The sequence below is a fragment of the Phycodurus eques genome, chromosome 11, assembly GCF_024500275.1.
Source record: "Phycodurus eques isolate BA_2022a chromosome 11, UOR_Pequ_1.1, whole genome shotgun sequence".
In the NCBI taxonomy this organism is placed as follows: Eukaryota; Metazoa; Chordata; class Actinopteri; order Syngnathiformes; family Syngnathidae; genus Phycodurus; species Phycodurus eques.
In genome coordinates this window covers 14,840,639-14,862,838 of record NC_084535.1, presented here as the reverse complement: position 1 = coordinate 14,862,838, position 22,200 = coordinate 14,840,639, and the positions used below count along the sequence as shown (strand labels likewise).

Sequence of the window (22,200 nt, the reverse complement as noted above, 5' to 3'; positions counted from 1 at the left end):
TTTATCGTCAATTTTATTGGTATAATGATATATAAACATTCACCCATGAAGCACGTTTTAAAATCCAAGCAATGCTTTAGAGTTGACACAATCACCCAATGACACCAAATATCTTCAATAAAATGGGTGATACAATCCAAATGTGCTTTTGTTCAATGATGAGCATAGCTTAAGCTCCCTGTGTTAAAATGTTATACTGCAGCTTTATTTTCACCAACACCATGTTGGCAAATGTGCACAATGCTGCATAAAAGGATAAAAAAAATAAAAAATAAATAAAAAGAATAGCTTCAAAGTCTGAGCACAACATTGCGATTTCAAATCCAGTCTTTTCTTTTAAAAAGGATGGAAAATTGTCAGTACAAAAGCAACCTGTACAAATGACTTTTCTGTACAAAAGCCTCTAAAATGCAGCTGTGGTGCAAATGAATGCAAGGTCTCTTAAAAACTAGTGGAAAGGTTTTCCAAATGGTGCCATTATGTGCAGACTTGCCATTTTAACATTGTAGCAGCTCTAGTTTCATTTCAACAGCTAAAATTAATTGAATAACATACAGCAACATACATAAATAACATTGAAAAGAAAAACTAAAACTTGTCAAAACCTTGCCCCAAGACATAAACACAACATTGTCAGTAGAAAAATAAAAACAAACACCATAAAAACTATGAACGGAGAGAAAACAAATAATTATGATGCATGTCGTATTTCATTAAAAAGTAAATATAAGTAGTGTATAGTCCATCAATGGTTATTGGAGGATAATTCAGATGAAGTGAGGTATTAGCTCCACATTCTCTCTTTTCTCTCTTCTCATTCCACATGCAGTTTTACTGAAAGAATTTGAGGGCGGCAACAAGGAAGAACTTCTCCAGAAAGATCTCTGAATCAAGAACAGCAATGTGGGCAGCCCGACCGATGAGAGAATTGGCTGTGTTGGGAAGTGCATGGATGACATCATATCTGACGAGGTTGCAGTCTTTGTTCTGAAGTACTGGCAGCAGCAGATTTTCAATCATCTCAGCATACACGGGACCTGGTGATGCCACATAGGAAACACTTTTGTCATTTAATATATTTAAAGAGTTTACAGCAGGACAGATAAAGGACAAACACCTAGCCTCATTCTTAAAATGCAGGAGTAAAACTATAATTCAGTCTCTCCCGAATACATTACAAAAATTAAAGAGCAACAATGGACTTCTTCAAACTTCGAATGAGCTCTTCATAATGCTTATTTTGCTTGCTATTCTCCACTTTATAATAAATTATGAAAAGTCATTTATGAAAGAAATGTCAATATGGCCATCAGACATGACGTGTCTTGAAAAAAAAAAAAAAAAACAGAACACGAGCAACAGAACAAGGTTGTCTCAGCAGTTTAATAGTGAGGTATCTTACCAGTTTGTTTATCCTTTAATGCAGTTTTGCACATCTCTATCCGAGCTGAATGATAGGGGACATAGCGATCCTGCAGCGAACCCACCAGGACCACATTCTTGAAAAACTGCAGACCTGCAGACAACAGTTCGGTGGAAACATTTGGTATACAGATATACACAGCTCAACAGCAAAATAAGCAGAAGATGAAACACAAAAATGGCACCACAAACCAGATTTCTTGCTGAGCTTGTAGAGAAATGTCTGTCGAGGATCTGAGTGGTCACGGCAAGTCAGCTGCAGCAGAGATCCTGACTTCTTCCATTTTTGCATGAACCAAAGGCCTAGAAACAACAGGTTATCTTATTTACTATCACCATGAATAGAATCTCTGAAATGATCCGACACCTACCTGTGTTGACCAATGCAGAGCTGTTGTACAGTGTGCCCAGATGAGGTCCAGACAGGGAAAGGAAGGTGTGCAACCTGCTCAGGTAACATTTAAACCTGGGCCTGGTCAGTACAGAGCGAACTATCAGGTTCCCCAGGGAGTGACCCACAAAACTGTAAAAACAAGGAAAAGGTTAACATATTGTAAAATTCGGTCTATTGAACGCACTGGTAGAAAAGCTGCACCCACGAAAGTTTAAAAACTAAAAGAAAATCAAAATATTTTCTACACCTAAGCCAACTCTGGTATGTATGCCTTTGCCTGACAATGGCAATAGTGTGACATGTACTGTAGAGTTGATTGCTGACTGTCTACTTCTTGACATTATCAAACTCAAAACTAAATGGAAAGCTGAACTCCAGCAGTAGGAATAGTTTCCACAGAGCAGAGAGAATATATGCCTTGGAGTAGGGATGTCCGGATCAAGATGGAGTGAAAAAGATCGGTTCAATTAATTTTCTGACATTTTGAGAGTCACAAAGTGATGAAATAATCAAAAGGTACAAAGGTCTTGCCAAATGGCTTTATATTAAACAATGTAACTTTTCGGGGTATTTTTAGTACCGGTATGACTGAAAAAGACTGTGTGTGTGTGCGTGCGTTGCGTACGTCTCTCTCTCTCACTCACTCTTCACTCACTCACTCTCACACACACACACACACACACTGCTTTAAACTGTTCAATAACACCCCAGGTGTAGTTTACTATAAAACTAAACATGCAACAAAGAATTACACATTATACATTTTAATATAAGACACACAATCGTTTTAGAAATCGCCAGCTTAATGTTTACAGTCAATGGAAAACCCCATTGACGGGGATAGCTAGAATTAGCATTAGATCACGGGGAATTTACCGTCAAATAACAAGTATTTATTCACAAACTCCGTAGTAACATATACAGACAGGTAATGTAACAATACTCATAGGCATATATTTATCCTAATCTGTGACAAACTAGTTAAATGTTTTGTCGTGACTCTTTTTTTTTTTTTTTTTCATTTTACTGCAAACATGTAGCTCCATGCATGCATCACACCACACTGGCCCTAAGAGGCAAAGGTGCACACAGCAGGAACAGCTCATCCCCCCCCAACCCCCCTCGGGACTCGGTATCAGCAGATACTTAAAAAAAAAATCTACTACCCGGACTCAGGTGTTCTTTGTACCATGCCATGTTTATGGTAAAGTAACAATTGTTTGATGGTTTAAAATGACTGCAATCACAATGCCAATTTCAGTTCAGGCATTTCCCATTGGATGCTAGCATAAGCTAGTAGACTTATGTTAGACTAATGATAATGGAAAAGATACTGGGTTGAAAGTAGTTTGTTTTGTTTTTAAAAAAAACAAAAAAACAATGTAATTTTTTTTCTTTATAAATTGGAAAATACATAACATATACCACTCTATAAGCATACTTTACACACACACAAAAAACTATTAAAATAATAATTTTAAAAAAAGCCACACTTCATAGCCTCATGTATATTCTACTGTTGCTTCAGAAAGTCCATTAGGGGTGTCTCTTCAAACTCTTGCGCTTTACACCTAATTAGATTGATTAGCTTTTCCAGTGCAACACACATTGCCATTTCCCTGATCAATGACTGTATCAAGGATACTTCAGTCTCTCTCCAAGATAGAGCAACCATCCCCCTGGCCTGCAGGAGGCCAAAGTTAATCAGAATCCTATTTGGAGTTGATGGAAAGGTTATCTGGATACATCCCTAAAATACAAAGTTTTGCCAAACGGGGCACCTGGATACTTGTGAATTAGCTTAGAATACAGACAACCATTTTATAAAAGCTGACATTCCCATACGCAATGGATTAAAGTACCTTTCTCACTCAAACATTTCACATGTACTGTATCTGGAATGCCAGGGGACCATTTATTGATGTTCTCAGGGGTTATATAAGTCCTCATCAGCCATTTGTGTTGTAGTAGTTTCATTTGAGTATTGATAGTCTGTGATGGCTAAAATAAAATGACTTTTATTTAAGGATTTAAAATCTGCTGAGTATAAATATAAGTTTATTGGCAACTTAGATATTGATGCTTGTTTCACAGAAACCCATGCTGGAGGAGAGTCTGCGACAAAGTAAAACACTGAGTTGTGCAGCTGAGCGGCTCATTAACACAGTACCACTGTAAACTCGGCATCTGAAATCCACCCCTATCATATGGCAAGTACATTAATCTAAGCCTAAATCAAGATTTTGAAAGTACTTTTTAGTAGCATTTTCAGTATGACAAAATAAAAAAACACATGACCCAAGAAGACTTCTTCCTGCCTCTCATTTGGAGAACTGTTAGCCCTTTGTTGAAGTAAACCTGCATGTTCATTGCGAGCATAAATACTAGAGAAACCAACAACCTAAATAAGTGGAAACAACAGAAAATAAAAAAAACAGAAGCAAAACTACTGCTTGTGTCACAACAAAATATAGAAAACTAAAATAACGTGCTTTCAGCATGATGAGGGTGTGAGCTCCAGTGCTCCCAGAGTGTGGCGCTCTGAATAAGAGCCCATTCCAAAAACGCTCTGAATTTCCAAATGGTCTGGAGTGTAACAGACCATGCTTGGAGTGCATTTCTGAATGTACCAATTTGTGTGGAATACTTCAACATGGAGTTTATAGAGAAAGTCATGAACAGTGACTAAAATTATGGTGAGCTAAAGAGAAGTTAAGAAGAGATGAGAATGTGATGCTCCAGGGATCGTGAAAAATGAAAATAAATAAAATCTTTGGGGTTAAAGTTGGGGAAAAAACATTGTGGCTTAGTCAGAACTTTACGGCTCCTAAACATGGAACGATGACGTGGCAAAGTATCACTGGTATTACTGGTAAAATGGGCTCCATAACGCATACAAATCAGTGGTTGAAACTGGTTCTTATGGCAACAATTATTATATACATTTCTCAATGACAGACTCCCAAAAAATTTAACATATTACCCTTACCTTATTTTTGAAAGAGTGAGGTTGTAAATCTGAATATACTGGACTATTTCATCCAACAGCCTGTCTGTCATTGACTCAAAGTCAGCAAAGGTATCATTCTGGAGGGGGAAAACAAGTAAAATAAAGGTTTAGCTTCATCTAGTCTTACTGGTTGTCCGCACAGTAAAAAAACAAAAAAAAATAAAAACCAACTGCTGATCATGACAATGTTTAAAAAAGATCAACTTTAGCCCGGTAGCAAGTATGAATCTGTATAGTTTATTCAATCACCTGATTTCTCTCTGACATAAGGAAGTCTATACGAGCACCGGGGAGCCCCAGCTCCAGGTAAGTCTTCACTAGTCTCAGGTCTGCACTGTTGCCTACAGCAATATGGGGAACAACATCATCACGTGTGGCATATAACGCTTTAAAACACACACAAAAAAAAAAACATTTTATTGGAAGAACTAGGTGCCTTACCATCTAGGCCATGCACGCAAACAATAAGATGAATGCCCTCGTCACAGCTTTCATCTTCCTCCAAGCTGAAGTAGGGGACTGTGGATGCCAGCTCTGGTACTTCACTGTACAAGACGCCTGGAAGCTTCAATTGCTTCATTTCTTCCTTAGCCTTAATGAACCTAAATAATTACAATTTAATTGGTGGATGCTTAATTATAATGCATGCAAAACCCAAATGTGGGCCATAAGATCACAACTCACGGTTTCATCTGTGGTGTAGGTACACATTCATACCAGTTTAGATTACAAGACATGGAGGTGGAGGGATGGCGCCTTCCTGCACTCTGCCCAGTACCACCAGAGGCGACGTTGGAGCAGACTGGAGCTTTTGATAAATCCAGTTTTTCGTGGATGTGGCTGATTCCAAGCTGTTCAAACAGAAGTCGTGTCTCCTGACCAGCTGTGTCGACAACACTAGTCTGCTCCTCATCAGCAACACCATTGACAAAGGCATAGCCGTCTCCTTCCTCGTAGTAGCCATTCTCTATCATTTCATGCTCACCCTCATCCTCATCGTCCTCAACCTGAGGTCCTGTTTGGATTCCCAGGGTGATAGCGGAAGTTTCAACAGGGCTGATCTCGGATACATCTGTGCTGGAAGTTGAGCCAAAATAATTCTCTACCATGCCACGTTTCACCAGGTCAGTGCTACTAGTGGCAGAGTTACTTGAGGGGCATGTAGTTAGAGGTTCACTGCGAGACTCCTTTGAGGCCTCAAGACCAGTTGCCTCCTCCAGCCTAACTTCAGGATTACCAATAACGCTGGGTTCTATTTCTAAGTCAAATACAGATTTCACTAACTGTGAATCTACTGTTGCAGAACCTATGGGACAGGCCACATCAACGGCAGGTTGGTTTGTGTGTTCCCCAGAAAACACAACACTCTGCTCCTGTACCACAATACTAGACCTCCTGCAAAATACGTCAGCTCCACTCGATCCCCTGGAGGAACCTTCACCTTCATCGTCTGAGGGTAAGGAGTTGATAGAAGTGAGCGATGACTGACCCCCTCTGGCAGCATGAGTATCTTCTGCATGAAGAAACACTGCTGCCTCGCAGGGCTTTTGCACTTCACTTGGCTGTACAGGCCTGAGCGCAGAACTCACTGTAGTCTTCTCTGGCTGTGGGCCAGCCATAGTTGACTCAACCACACTGAGCCCTGGAAAGGTCTGTGACCCTGAAACAAGTTGAGCTGCAAAGGAGCTGGACTCACTCTCAATGCCAGAGTCTGAGAGGCGGGAAGAGGCACTCGCAGCTGCTCTATCGGGCATCTTAATACAATCACTCTTTACCTGTACTGAGACCAGACAGGGATGCTGGCTATGCTTTGTTGTCTCCACCACAGACTGACTGGAGTAACATTCTGCCTGGGTAATTACTGGAATATTGCTGTCAATAGTACCATCGGTCTGACATGGCCTAATAACTGTGACTTTCCCACCTTGGTTGAGACTTGGTTTAACTTCAATTTGCTTAGGTTCAGCAGAACACTGCATCAGCTTTTGGTTACTATGGTCTACTTGATAGTCTTTGTTCAGAGGCTGTTGGCACGTAGGGACAGTTCCAGTGCCTGTCTGAAGACAGGCAGCAGTAAAAGTTCTATTGTCATCAGAAACAGAATCAATCACACTCTTTACAAAGTGTGATGATGAGGCACCGGGGTCAGAAACAGAATAATCATTAGTCCTTAAACAACTAATGGAGTCCACCTGCAAGGTATACTGGTCCTCCTCTGTCTTCAGGGGAGCCTCCCCTTCCTTGTACTTGGTGCTAGGATCGGCAAAAGGAGCTTTGAGGTTTTTATAACCCACCAGGACAACTGAGTCCTTGGACCCATGTCTAATTAGCTTCTTGGAATTTTCAATCTTTGAATTTTTCTTCAGTTTGACAGATTTTCCTTTGGATTTTGGAGGTGGCTCAAAGTTGTCAGCCCAGGTTTTATTCACAGGAGCACACTGAGAATCAAGTGGTAAAAGACTGGCCGCTGCAACGCAGTCCTTAGAACTAGATTTGTCTGATTTACTTGGCACTAAGCCAGACCGTGTGTTGTGCATGCCCAGCCAGGGTCCATCACGATCTTCAAAAATGAACCAGGTTGATCATGTATAAAGACAGAAACAAAACATTTGGCTTAAAACTACTCTGTTATCCTTATAAAAGTAAACCACAATTATTTGTTACTTACCTTCAGTGACAGAATCCAAGTAGCGATCCTCAAAAATGATTGGAACAGAGCTGATGTCACCGTCCAAGTCAGCGCATTCCACTGGAAGTGGAGGCAGAGATAGAAAGTAGCTGGAACTTTTGATGGCATTAGTCATCTGCTGGTGACTGTGAGCACTGATGGTGGGTGGAAAGAAGAGATGCATCTCATTCAACACTTGTACACTACCATCTACCTATAGTAATATTTTCACAAAACACTGAAACATACTATAGCTCCTGATATGCCAATGCAGACTGTCTTGGATGTTCGAGACAGAAGAAAGCTTCAGCAAATCGCCTCACCTGAAAAAACAGCAGGTATAATAAGGTCAAGATTTAAGTTTAGTTCTCCAACGACAAGTGTAGTTTTATGAGATAGAAATTATTGTTGTTTCGGGATTATTGGGATAAATGTTAAGCACTTAAGAAATTTCAACTCACTCTTAGTGTGTGGTGTTCCACAGCTAGAAGGGCCGCAACTTGCTCCTGTAGGGAGACAATCTCCAGGAACTGGCCCCAGAGAGCCATGAGCAGAGAGCAGAGCTGGGCTAGATTCATGTTTACTAGTTCTGCCAACTCGTCAGGGGACTCTGCTTTCTGCTACACATTTTAAAAGAAAAAGCACCACCAAAGGGCTCAAGTGAACATAAAACAGTATGAAGAACAATGACATACTCTTGATTCACAATTTAGTAACAAGACACAACATTCTCCACTGAGGTTTTAGGGTAAAATATAAGTATATATTACCTCTAAGTTGAGTTCACTCTATGAATAACCCAGCAACCTAGTTATTAGTATATATTTTTATTATTTACATATCAATAATGTTGAAAATATAATATCTATCAACTATCAAAGAATTACAGGGAAAACACTAGTACAAAATGGTAAAGAAACATAACCTAGAAAGTGAACCCAATAACTAATGAAAATAGCTATTATTATCAGTCGTATTATCACTCTCTTATCCCAAATTTGATGTCAAGCCAGTCTTTTTGCTTTTCTACCAAGGTTTTTACATCATTGGAGTGAAAAACATCTTTATTTTGTTGTATTATTCAACAGATCCTACCTTCACATGCTCACATAACTCGGCTAGACGGGCCTCCAAGTCAAGTTTTTCTGAGAAGAAAGGGAACAGTGTTGCCCTTATAATTTACTTTTGTAGTTCATGTTATGTCTATGAATATGTCTGAGGAAGACTGAACAAGAGTGCAGTACTAAGAGAGTACTGATGTGGAAAAAAATATTTTTCTAGGATAAGATGATAAAATCAGAGAAAAGTGGCTTATACGAAGGCTTTAAAAGTGTGTAACAGAGACAGTGGGGAAAAAGAGCAGTTTAGGTGCATCTGCTCATGGTGGCAATGAGTGTGCGCCATTTTTGTACAAGAAGATAACTGGAGTGAAGAGAAAAAAGGAGAGAAAGGCAGGCTGAGTTGACATATGGTAAGGGGCAGGACATACCTATGTAGACGTGCCTTTGACTCCGGGGATAGGGTCTTCTTAGTACTCGCTCATATAGGACTTGCATGCTGGGCTTGGCTAGTAAGATTGCACATATAGGCATATTTAACCTTTTTATTGATTGGTCCTTTTTGGATGGTTGAAAATGTGTCCAGATTAGTGTGTGTGCAGATTAGTTTTAGTAAGACTTCGACATAATGTTGCGTTCCGCCTGGGCATTTTAATGATTTGGATTTGTTATACTGGGCTAAGAGATGGTAAGATATTAATTTGAAGACTCTTGGATGGGTCTGTGATTATGCAGGATTTTCATTCAAATGAAATGACACGAGAATATAAAATATAAATTGTATGTAATGGTGCGGAAATGGTCAAGGCTAAAGAAATAACACAAAATATAAGCATGTAAGAAAAAAAAACAGCAGAGGCAGACATAAGCACCTCGGTGCTAAAATGAACAGTATGTGGCAATTGGCAAGTATTGCATGCAATGCATTGTACGTACAGTTTGCGATGAATAAATGAGCAACATGGATGCTGTATACCTAGGTCCATACGATGGGAGGATGGCAAGTCCTTAGTGACATTGGTGAAGTAGTCAAACAGGCCCTGGTAGGCAAATAGGAGACTGGAGCACATGTTATGGTGGAGGCTGAAGGCATGCTGAACACAGTGGTCAGATACCAGGAATGACCTGCCCTAAGGGATCAAGAGGGGAAACATTAAAGAGGATACACACGACTGAGATCTTACTTACAGTATTTTTACATAACCATTGTCATTAGAAAGATTCAACAACATTCCTAATGCTTCAAAATGTTTTCTGTTCATATTACCAGCTATATATTGTATTTTTGCATTAAATTTGTTTTATATAAAATACTTATATAAAATACTTTTACATGAGAAATGATTACAAGAAGGCCAAATATTATTGTAAATAACAAAAGCTAAATTAGTATTTAACTACAGTACAGAAGAATGAATGAATGATAACTTACATCTGGTGACACCTGCTTGACATAAGTGCTGCCAAACACAACATTCTCTAAAGGTGGGATGACTGAATCCTTGCTCTGTGCTGGAGCGTTGCGATTAAGCCATGTCGTCTTCACTGGCCGAGGAAAACTAGGCAGCAGAGTACATTAAAAAAATGCAACATCTATATTACAGTAAAATGTGTACTTGGGCTGTGTAAAGTAGGAAATACTTTTGTGTTGTAATACAAGGCACACATCAGGTTTGACAAAATGTTACTAAAAGTGTTTGTTGAGGTATGTAGCGCTTATACCTGATAAGTGGTTGATGTAGCGCCACAAGGGAGGCGTGAATGGCTACAGACATGACAGAAAGGTGGAAGTAGTCAAACATGACATTGATGTGCTGGTGGATGCCTCGCTGAAGGCTAAAGTGCAAACGAAGTGTGCGGCTGCTGATATTCTGTAAAGAGCTTGGGTCATCTGGTCTGTGGATATGAAAACAAAAAAGCAAATGATTCACTTTCTTATTCACACTCACATAAGACTATAAAATACTTTCATAATACCATCACAAAGTGAAAAACCCATCAACACTTACGTGTAATCGCCATCAGTGAAATTCAAATCTAAGAGGAGCTGGAAATCCATCTCAGAAAGGGACTCTTCCACCTGTTTTAGAAAGCATTTAGAGAGAAATTTAAACCATGTCCAGTACAGAAGCGATTGTTTATTGAGGACATTGCATAGACTTTCCATGCATTTTTTGCCCTATGTAAACTACACTTGTTTGCTTGATAGTCATTTGGGAGGAACTATTTTCTTCCCCCTGCAGTCTGATGGTGGAAGTTCATGCCAAAAGCCTTCGTTTCCAATATTTTTTCTGGACACAATATTTTAAGTCTTGAAAGATCATGATTTTGACAGCAATCCACTCTGACAGAAATATGTCTCAAATATACCTGCAGACCTATTTTTGTGGAATAGGTAGAACAACACTGAGAGAATAGAATATGTCCAGAAAAACAGATGTCATTTGTTGAACAAGCTAAAGAAAAAAAAAACCTTCTTCTCATCCAGAAGCATCATGACTTTGAAGATGAGCACATCGTTGACAACAACCTCTTCATTCTTGTACAGAATCTGAAACGTTTTGCTGGAGATGAATTCATCTTGGACTAAAGCAGGAAATGCAAGGTCAGAGCCTAGAAGAAGAAGAAAATTCTTAGTGTGTGTATTGACGTGTTGGGAATATTTTTATTGAAAAAAAGGTAGCGACAACATGGTTCCATTAATGCACATAGATCATGACTATATAAGACCCTGTGCTTCCAAACATTTTCAACATCCTCATAAATGTATTTACCGCTTGGGTGAAGAAGACTGGCTTCAATTTTGTGTGGCACCCGAGGTGGAATCTTCAGACTGGCACGGATCTGGTAGAAGCTGAAAAATGGGAACATCTTAAAGAATGTAGACACACACACTGATATGCGATACAATGTATGTTTGTTTGGTCTCTAGCATTACTAGTACAGGAATAAACTACCCCCAAGCCTCCAATGGCTTAATTTGTAAAATGACACTAAACCCTTCCTGAATAATAATGAGCACTTTCTTTTTGCAGCCACTCATGTAGTAAAGCTGAGCTCTTCAAGTAATGATGAGCTGAGGTCGTGTTTCGTTTCACCACAGTGAAGCATTAAAACTATCCCCGCTGCTTTAAAATATACTGTACCTCCTTTAAGTTTCACTTTAACATACCAAATGCTGCCTTGTGAGTGTTACAGTTTACTAGTATTTGGCACTTAATACGATTCCATTTTCAGAAACCTTATCTCTTATTTATTTCATTAATTTCATATATTTGATCATAGCTTGTATTATACTGATCTTACTCTTTGATAGTACATGAGGACACTACAACATTTAAATCAGCAATAAACAAAATCCAACTTGCTATGGAAATGTGGGCTACAGCCTGCTAAAAGAGAATCACAGCCAGCATCTTCATAGTTTATTCATTTTAAAATATGCTACCCAGGAAGTGTGTGCTCAATGCTTCTAAACCACAAATGTGATTACTGGCCGCTGTGTCCAAAACACAGAAACTTTTATACATAATGTCCATCACATACACGGTTTGAAATGTATCTTCTAAACTCCCTGTATTGTAAAGTACATTACAAAGTGATCCTTATTAATCTATACCAGAGAAAGCTCACCTCATTGATTAAACATGTTATTCCTTAGCTTTTGATTACTGTATGTGTCAAAGACCATTTTGGTTTGCCTTCTGTAAAACTATCAACCAAAATACTTCGCTCTACAACCCAATTTCCCCATTGGAATGGCAAGTTTTTCTGCAACATTCAGTGGAACCACCAATGTTGAACGTCCCAGAAGTGGTACAATTTAGAGTTAGACCAAGGTTTTCTGGAACAAATGCCTCAAAGTCAAAACTTGGAGGCTGAAAAGTCATCATGCGTGACTTCATGTAAATCTCTTGAGACAGCTAAACCACAGGGATCAAACTCAAGGCCTGAGGGCCAAATCTGGCCCTCTACTTCATTTTAGGTGGTCTGCGAAAGCTTGTAACAATATTTCCTTGACTTCACTGTTTAAAAGTAGTTATCCACCCCAAATATATAATTTAAAAATGCAGGGGAAAGCTAGGAGACAACAAATGTAACTGCCTTGCGCTCTAGTTACACGCCTAATCCGTAAAAAGTGCAGCTTAGCTTCTGGCAAATGGACGTCATGGTTTGCACTATGCGTTTGGCAGAATGTCAAGCTTGTTAACTTGTTAAAAAATTACATCACACAAATGAGAATCATCAGTGCAACACACAAAAAAAAAAAAACAGCAGTTAAGTACAAACGTAGCTCGTCTACAGCATTCATTCCCTGAAAAGAAACCACTGATTTCTTTCCTTAAAACAATATATCTACTGAACATATTAAAGTTATATATATTAAAAAAAAAAAAAAAAAAAAAAAAAAGGACAAAGAGACATCCTCGGAAAGACGTGTTGTTTGTTTGCGGCAATTATTTTCCCCGTTTACACAGTAAGTATATTGTATGATTATTTTCTGCTACAAAAATGCAAATAATGTTTAGATAGCTTTTTACAAATGGGAGACAAGGGGCCGTGCTCCACCAACTGCTCGGTAAAATGCGTAGTTGCCGGTATGTCATTTCCGCTATGTCATTTCCGGTGCGCGACCAAGAGAGCCAGCGCAGGAATGACTACAGTAGTCACTAAATATAAAAGATCAAGTACTGAATAATACAGAAAGATGTGAGAGGAGCTGATAGGCTTAATCAGAATTATATATATATATAATCAATCAAAATTACTTTTTTAAAACAAGAAAATAGATACTCTAGCTTTAAGCTCTTGTTATTTAATTTAAAATGTCATTAAAGCTTTTCCTGTTTACGCAAAACATAATTTGTTTTGCATTTTGTTCACTTACTGCAGTGTTTTCCAACCTTTATTGAAAATCTCGTGGCACACACCCAGACAAAAATGTCACAATGTCCTGATGATTTCTCAGGACACACTAGCGTGCCATCCTGGTTGGGAATCACTCACCTACTGTACCGAATGTAAACTTAACCAATGATGTCCTGAACTGTGATTTTTGGCACACCGTTAGACCCCTGATGATTATACCATTATAACTGGCTGCCTGAGAACAAGCGTAACTACTATGACGAAAACACGGTTGACACGATCAAGTCCACAAGCGCTTTGCCGTTGCCTTTCTTGTGATATTACCCGTGATGACAAAGAGGAAAAGTCTGATAACCACAGAACAGGAAATTGAACATAATGTGAGATTTCCTTTATTTTTTTAACAGTTAAATATAGTGAAGAATTGTTTTGAAATTCCAACAACATGGAAGTAAACAGGATTGTGTAAGACTTAGGACGTTCCATTGTATTTGATTAAATATCTTTGAGAAAGCATTAGTTTTAATTAAATGTAATTAATTTTTGTCACGGGTCACATCGTAGTTATGACTTCCCTCAGAGGGCCGCTACAACTGTGAACCCATAAAAAAATTAAATATTACCTCCTATACTGTAATTACATACAGTACACACAACACATTGATGAATAGCCAGTTTTGAAATCAGAAGCCTATAAAAACATGTTTTTCAACTATTAAATTTCTTTTCAAAAGGGGGATTGGTAACAAAAAAATGGTTGCAAAATATTTCAATATATATAAATATATAAATATTTTTTTTTAATATATATATAAATATTTCAATGGTATTAGACCAGAACACAATGAGCAATTTTGATTTGCTTTCGCGGGCCACATAAAATGATGTGGTGGGCCGGATCTGGCCCCCGGGCCACCAGTGTGACACCTGTGCATTAGTGGATTGCTACTGACTGGAACATATGGCAAAAAAGTACAAGACAGATGTTGTCTAACAGTGTCGTGACAATGACTAGCTTACCCTCTCTGGAAGAGGTCCACATTGTAGAATTTATGGAGCTCCACCGAGAACTCCACTGTGGCCTGAACTTCGGTCATCGTGGTCTCTACAGGCTGAGGTGCCTCACGTCATCTGGGACACATGCAAAGGCCTGCTAAGGAAAAGAGAGACCACTGAGTTTATCACATAGGGAGATATGAATATGATTCAAAAGTATGAGACTAGAGTAATGAAGAGCCTGTGAGGGGAATTTTGGAATTGTTCTCTGGTACAACTTAAAAACAAAAATAGGAATTGTATGACACAGAGTGGGTGAAAACTACAAATGACAATAAAATAAATTTTAACTATTCAATAAATGACAAATGATATATTTTCACAACTAAAAATAGCAATTGTATGAGGAAGTGGGGGAAATGTGAAAAGAATCAACAAAAAAGCCCAAAACTAAATAAAATTCAAGAGTGATCATGTTTATTGTCACATGCACAGTAAAAACACAAATGGTAGCACTGAGTAATGAAACTGTTACTTTGCTAGTCTCCCTCCACTTTTACAAAGAATATAAAAGATAAAAAAGAAAAATTTAAAATATATATATATATATATATATATATATATATATATATATATATATAAATAAAAATAAATGAAGTAATGTTGAAAAAAATAATCCATTTAAAAGGAGTGCATATAAAAAGTGAACAACCCTATAAAATTAGCAGGGTTTTCTGAAGTACTAATATTTATCCCAATACATCATTTGAAAATATTAGAAAATTAACTAACTAGAACTATAATCTGTAAAATTCTATGAAGAAATACAATTATTTTAGGGGTAAAATGTGTTTAAAAAAAAAAAAAAAAAAGCATAAATCGGTCACAAACATGAGATTGTGAGGGGAGTCCATTTCCCATTGGATTGAGGTCTTTGGTCATTGCAAAAATTTACATTTTCGTTTAATTAAGTCAATATTTTGTTGATTGGCACAAAATGACACCGAATGGAGATGTTACTTTTTAAAGTCTTTCGTACTGGGGCCGCATAACTAAACATTTACATTATGAAGAGTCAAATGTTAAAATATATATTATATATTACTATATCTTATGTATTGCATGCATTTAGCTGTTTTCCCCCTAAAATTCACTGTAATATAGTTGCAGTAAATAATACAGTAAAACCTATTATAAATTATTAATTTGGTATAAAAACAAACTACAGTATTTTACTCAAATATTTTAACACCTCCCCACAATCTACGAATAACATGGCCATATGTCAATTTTAAAGATCAAATGTGGCCATTGAACACGAAAGTTAGCCCACCTCTGGGTTATGGTTTACATTTGGGGAAAGAAAAAAAACAAAACACGGTCCACACAGCGATGTGTGGACTAGCTGCCAATGAACCACTTTGTTCAAAATGTTTAAAACCAGTATGATATAGAGTATTAAAAAAATCATCTTAGCTTTTTTTTTTTTTTTTTTAAATTGTACCCAGCATACGTGCGAACACCCTTGGCAACCTTGAACGAAAGTATGACAGTTAGCGAAAATAGCCCACGTCGTTAAGTTCAACATTTAGCTTAGATGCATTTAAAAAAAAGACCAAAACAGAGTCGACTTAATTTAATATTCTTAAAAGGAAATATTATTACATTCGAGGTGAAACGGCATTACAATGTGCACCACTATTATTATTAATGAGTAGACGTGATAGTGGTTCCGAACTGGTCGACTAATAATCACAGCAATGGTGTCTTGCTGTTTCAAGTGGGGAGCGAGTGACTCCTGATAAAGATTCGCTTAAGGGCCCACAACATGTCGGGCGGGATCAACAAACCATCTCACAACGGAGCACGCAAACGCTGATACCAGTGTAACATAAATTGGAATCAGTCAGCATTGCACGAACTAGTCGCAATGTAGAAGCTAGCAGGCTAACATTAGCTACGGAGAAGCTAACAACTCACTTACCATCGCACTGGCAAGCTAACATTAGCTAGCTAACCACGTAGTCTGCCCGTGCTATATTTCGTTCCTCTCCCTGGTCCTGACGGAAACGCCTTGCTAGCAGCTCAATGACACCTCCACCTCCTGAGAAACCATAGAGGCCATTTACTTTGCAGAATCTGGGTACTAGCCCGAGCGCAATCTGAGCAGCTGTCAGTAGCGTTGTTGCTTCAACAGCCCATTTACGAGCGTGCAGTATTGCACCGCATACACCAGAGGCGCAGTTGACACCGCACTGTACAGACAGTGCTACTTCTCAAACGAACTTGCAACTTTTATTACAGCGGCATACCTGTATGTGTGTGTGTATTAGTTATTATTTAAAAAAAAGATATACAAATATATAAATAAAAATAGTTCTACAACTACTACTACTAATAATAACAAAGTTGTAATTCTCTATTTGATTAATTTAACCAAAGTTGCTCCCATTGAGTTTAAAAACCTCTTTCCTCAAGGGAGACTTGACCAAGACAAGGCAGCAGCAAAAACACAGTTACAAAAACAGAAAGTGAATCAGGACAATTCACAAAGCACAACATTTTGTCTATGAGTCATATCGAGGAATCAACTGTCGCCAACTAGTCACTTGAAATTTAAAAAACTTGAAGGACACCAGTTTCTTGAGCATAAAGTCATTCTCCAACAGATTATTTGCTGAGGGTGCAGCGTTTACCCGAAAGCCCTTTTTTCAATTTCTGTCTGAGCATTTGGAACAGAGAGCATAATGATGTCCTGAGAACGAAACAAAATGCAATATATATATGTTTGTCTGTGTGTGTGCGTGCGTGCGTGCGTGTACTACTCCGCCTGATAAAAATCACATAGATAGGGGGAAAACAGACCAAGAATTTCACTTTAAAGGTGTACCAGGTGATTGAGCCTGCGGGTTGCCAACACAGGCCATCCAACCTGAGAGTGCAACTCGTAATGGTGCGGACAGGCATGCATGTATAAAAGACCACTATAGTCTAAAACAGGTAAAAGAAAAACATCCATCCATCCATTATCTGTATTGGTTATCCTCACTAAGGTCGAGTTTCACTGAAAACAGTAAAAGAAAAATACAACTTGTTTCTAAACTAAAAACCCAGTTTTAGCCATTGCTTTTTCACAAGACACAGTTCCTGCGATTTAAAAATTAAGAGATTCACCAATCATTACATTTAAAAAAAACTTTTTTATTTAGTGCCAAATAAGAACAGAAGTCATCCCGGGGCACTTTACACAAGGAGCAGGTCTAAAACCAGACTCCTCACCTATTCAAAGACCAACTGTACCTCACATTAATAAGGAGACTCAATGTGCGCAGTTTCAGTATTTGTAACAGTGGACAACCTCTGATAGATAGATGATCAAAGGCCACATTAAATCGTTAAAATGGAGAGATGGCATGTAAAATATCTCAAATATTTAATTTGAATAGTAAAACAATAATTCATTCTCATTTTTAATTAACCAGTTTAGGTAAAAATACCAAAATTATTAATTGAAGACTCTCAATTGCCCGTATGTGTGAATGTGAGTGCGAATGTTTGTTTGTTTATATGTGCCCTGTGATTGGCTGGCAACCAGTTCAGGGCCTCCTGCCCGATGATAGCTGGGATAGGCTCCAGCACTCCCGCGACCCTTGTGAGAATGAACGGCTCAGAGAATGGATGGATGGATGAATACCAAAATTAATGCAACAAATATTACATGCGGCAGCACGGTGGATGACTGGTTAGAGCCACAGCCTCACTGTTCTGAGGAGCGGGGTTCAATCCCCGGCCCGCCTGTGTGGAGTTTGCATGTTCTCCCCGTGCCTGCGTGGGTTTTCTCCGGGCACTCCGGTTTCCTCCCACATCCCAAAAACATGCATGAATTGGAGACTCTAAATTGCTCGTAGGTGTGAATGTGAGTGCGAATGGTTGTTTGTTTGTATGTGCCCTGCGATTGGCTGGCAACCAGTTCAGGGTGTACCCCGCCTCCTGCCTGATGATAGCTGGGATAGGCTCCCGCACGCCCGCGACCCTAGTGAGGAGAAGCGGCTCAGAAAATGGATGGATGGATGGATATTACATGCTCCTTGATAATGTACTGTCAATGGTCAATAGGCTGGATTAAAAAATGATGTGGGACATACTTTATCCACCCTTGATATAAATGGATAGATAGATATACAGACAGACAGATAGATAGACAGACAGATAGACAGATAGATAGATAGATAGATAGATAGATAGATAGATAGATAGATAGATAGATAGATAAATACATAGATTGTAGATAGATTTCACAAAAGCACTCATAAAAAGTCGTGTCATTGCTTTCATAAAAGCATTAAGTTTTGTGATTAATCGTATGGCTAAATACACAAATAATTTTAAGGCAAATTGCACGTGCCCCCTTGAAAAACACATTTTTAATTAGCAATGCAAGTATGAAACTCACTTTTCCAATACATTACATGCTTGTTTGATGCCTTACCTTTTAGCATTTTACTCTCAGTTGACCGCCCAATACAAATATATTCGTTTTGGCTCCCAACCCGAAGTTTGTGAAACCTTGCTGAGAATGTAAAGTTGACACTGTGCACAATTTTGACTCACACCCCAAAAGTAACGGGACAAGGACTGTCTTAGTACTTGAGGTTTATCACTCCTGCACCAGGGACTCAACATCGTCTAAACTCTTGTCCCCTTCTACTGGAATTAACACAGAAGAATAATAATTGGCACAGCACGGTAGGACATGGGCGGAGTCAGAGAGTAATTCTGAAACCAAACGGTGTTGATATCATATCATGTAGATCAGCATTTAATTCATGTTTGTTTTCTTTTCCAGAAATATCTTTCTGTACACACACGGTTGCCGCAATGTCAATCCCACAATATTTCTGCACTGGGCTCCAGTAACTCAAAGTAAGTGCTTCACACTGTGGAGCTAAATGGCGAAATAACATGGACAGAAGTGGACTAATTTACATCCTCTACCTTCACAGTTGGAAAATTCTGCTTATATAAGGGACTTTTATGTGTGTATAGTGACTCTGTTCATGTTATTTTATCTTCCTTCTGTACATACTGCCGTGCTTATGTACTGTATATTTTATGACACATCCTGTGTAGGCTTCTTCACTGAGAGAAATTTATAAGCCTTGTTTTAAATCATATCTATTTAGCAAATGCAAGTTGCATGGTGAAATGCATGCCTGAATTAAAAGGATAAGGAAAGTTTAATAAAACAAAATATACCATGGAATAACGTCAGACGTTTATCAGAATGCTGGCACTACCAAATATAACTATTGTGTTAGATATGCATTCCAAACTTGAAAGAGAATTTAGCTTCCCGCCCAATCGTGCACAAGTAGTAGAGCTTATGTGTAAAAAGGCCACAACAAACACAAAGAGGTGGCCCAATATTTATTCAAGCTGAAGTTGGTGCAGCTTTGCAAACAGTGGGCTATTATTGCCTCGACACACAAACCGGTACCACACACACGGTGACAAATACTCAATGGAACTAACCCTCTGCTCCTGCCGGATTTTACATCATGTCCCATTTCCATATTGCAAAACTGACAAGAAGAGGCACGCTCAAAAAGGTCCCAGGATCATCTCCACAACGTGTTGCTGATCAAATAGGCCCAAATTTTAACTTCAGAATCAGCACCAAGTACTGGATGGCGTTCCTGCTGCCACTAGTGTTGTTTTGCTTTGGTCAACAGCGCTATCTATAGGTGAAAATATAAAATACAACAGCATTTAACCCTGTCCATGGTCCTGAAGCGTTATTAGGATTCCCACATGAAACTAAAGAAACTAAAAAAATCCTCATCCTAATAATGCTGAGACGACACAATGATGTTGTAATGATATGATACAAAATCCTTTAGAGTATTTCTGTACAGATACGTTTGCCTTGTTGCCCGTCCTGTGCACGACAGGCAGCACTATAACAACTGGGATATTTGGGAAATGCTGGATGACAAGAGAAAAGAAAAGAGCGGCTAGTCGCTAGTTTAAACAGATAATCTCAGTCTCTGGAAGTGTCTATTCCTACTGTGAATAGTGAGAGGCAGATCGAGCGTTGTTTTCAGCCCCCTGCCCTCACTTTTCAACAATCAATGGTACAAGCGCTTGTTGAAAGTCAGAAAGCTCTCACTTTTACACTTTTACTTGACTGCGACAACATTGTATCTCAGAAGTTATTGCCCAAGTAAAAAATGTAGCCTGGATGGCTTCACCTTGATCGGAAAACTCAAGGAGAATCCACTGATTCAGGTATGTTTTGCACATTTTGGTTTCCGCTTAGAAAATAATATTATGATTCTAATCACTATAGAGACATTTTTCAACTCAATTGCTTTATGGTGTTTTTGGCCAGTTAAGCAAATACTGCGATTGGTGGGTGACAAAAACAACCTTTTTGAAAATTGAGAACTATTTTTGGGGTAGACATGAATGCAAAGGCAAAGTTCGATACACACTTCTGAAATAACATGTGCTCAAATTACCTTTAATTAGACGTTATTATTAATAATTCATAATATGAATCTATGTGAAGACAGTGATCATGTATTAACAATAATATATTTAATATGTTTATTTCTATAAATCCCTGCAAGTAGTTACACTTTCAAATGATCACTTCTACAACATTCCTCGCATATCACAATATCCCATTTTCCATAGCCACCAACAGTGACTAACTGAGATATTTTTAGGACAGGCTCGTGGGCTACTCATGTGGTCCTTGGGGGCAGTCTGGTGCCCGGGGGCACCGTGTTGGTGACCGCAGTCTAGTTAAATAGTTACATACTTACAGTATATTGTGCTTGCAATGCATGCAATGAAATGGACCTTGGAACCAATCCTACGACTGGGCATGACATAGCCATCCATCCATTCTCCGAACCGCTTATCCACACAAGGGTCGCGGGCGTGCTGGCGCCTATCCCACCTATCTTTGGGCAAGAGGCGGGATACACCCTGAGCTGGTCGCCAGCCAATCGCAGGGCACATATAAACAAACAACTAATCGCACTCACATTCACACCTGCGGGCAATTTAGCATCTTCAATTAACCTACCACGCATGTTTTTGGGATGTGGGAGGAAACCGGAGTACCCGGAGAAAACCCGCACAGGGATAACATGCAATCTCCACAAAGGGGAGGCCGGATTTGAGCCCGGGTCCTCAGAACAGCGAGGCATGTGTTCTAACCAGTCTCCCACCGTTATTTACATTATTATTAAAAAATATATACACATTTACACACACATATTTCAGGTAACACATATATTAAAGCAAAAAGCAGCAACAACAAAAACAACAACAACATTGGAAAGGGACTGCTGTGAATAGGTTATTAAAACAAGAAAGCTAGAGGTGGCCCAATATTTTTTGCACAGTACTATATATATCTACATGTTACATTCGAAGCTACAGTTCGACCTGCAATGACAAAAATGTGGGAATTGTTACATATTTTGTCTGTAATTTATATATATATATATATATATATATATATATATATATATATATATATATATACACAGTATATATAATATATATAATATATATAATAAAACATACAGTACTCTATTTTTACTTTTAATCATAATAATAATAATAATAATAATAGTAAACAGTTTCAGTTCCCTGATTGTGGGGAATTATGGTGTGAATGTGATTATGTTATACTTAATTTGATCTTTCTATCAAGTTTGATATCCAAACAATGCTGCTCCATTGTGATGTGACGAAAGCAGAGAAA

At 38.5% G+C, this 22,200-nt stretch overlaps 1 protein-coding gene across 5 annotated transcripts; it reads right to left on the bottom strand.

Moving 5' to 3' along the window:
- fam135a (family with sequence similarity 135 member A) lies at positions 1–16,620 on the bottom strand. 5 transcript variants are annotated; one of them, XM_061690243.1, is made up of 21 exons: positions 16,402–16,620; positions 14,442–14,574; positions 11,327–11,406; positions 11,026–11,165; positions 10,562–10,632; positions 10,275–10,448; positions 9,985–10,111; positions 9,529–9,682; positions 8,984–9,061; positions 8,590–8,639; positions 7,956–8,114; positions 7,744–7,817; positions 7,495–7,649; positions 5,511–7,386; positions 5,268–5,428; positions 5,076–5,167; positions 4,806–4,903; positions 1,794–1,945; positions 1,615–1,725; positions 1,403–1,516; positions 1–1,037 (listed from the first exon to the last, which is right to left on the bottom strand). In XM_061690243.1, exons 2-21 carry the CDS (start codon positions 14,516–14,518, stop codon positions 832–834), a joined length of 4,149 nt encoding a protein of 1,382 aa, XP_061546227.1. In that variant the 5' UTR covers positions 14,519–14,574; positions 16,402–16,620; the 3' UTR covers positions 1–831. The 5 variants fall into 5 exon arrangements, with proteins under 5 accessions (XP_061546227.1, XP_061546229.1, XP_061546228.1 ...); XM_061690245.1 differs by having other exon boundaries at positions 7,956–8,111; XM_061690244.1 differs by having other exon boundaries at positions 14,442–14,571.
- Between the last annotated feature and the right edge of the window lie 5,580 nt (positions 16,621–22,200).

Excerpts from the sequence above, each read along its gene's own strand:
- fam135a (XM_061690243.1), bottom strand. The coding sequence starts at position 14,518 with ATGACCGAAGTTCAGGCCACAGTGGAGTTCTCGGTGGAGCTCCATAAA. Across the intron at positions 8,115-8,589 it reads AGTTATGTGAGCATGTGAAG|CAGAAAGCAGAGTCCCCTGA; the intron begins GTAGGATCTGTT and ends TAAAATGTGTAG. Across the intron at positions 1,517-1,614 it reads CAAGCTCAGCAAGAAATCTG|GTCTGCAGTTTTTCAAGAAT; the intron begins GTTTGTGGTGCC and ends TGTTGTCTGCAG.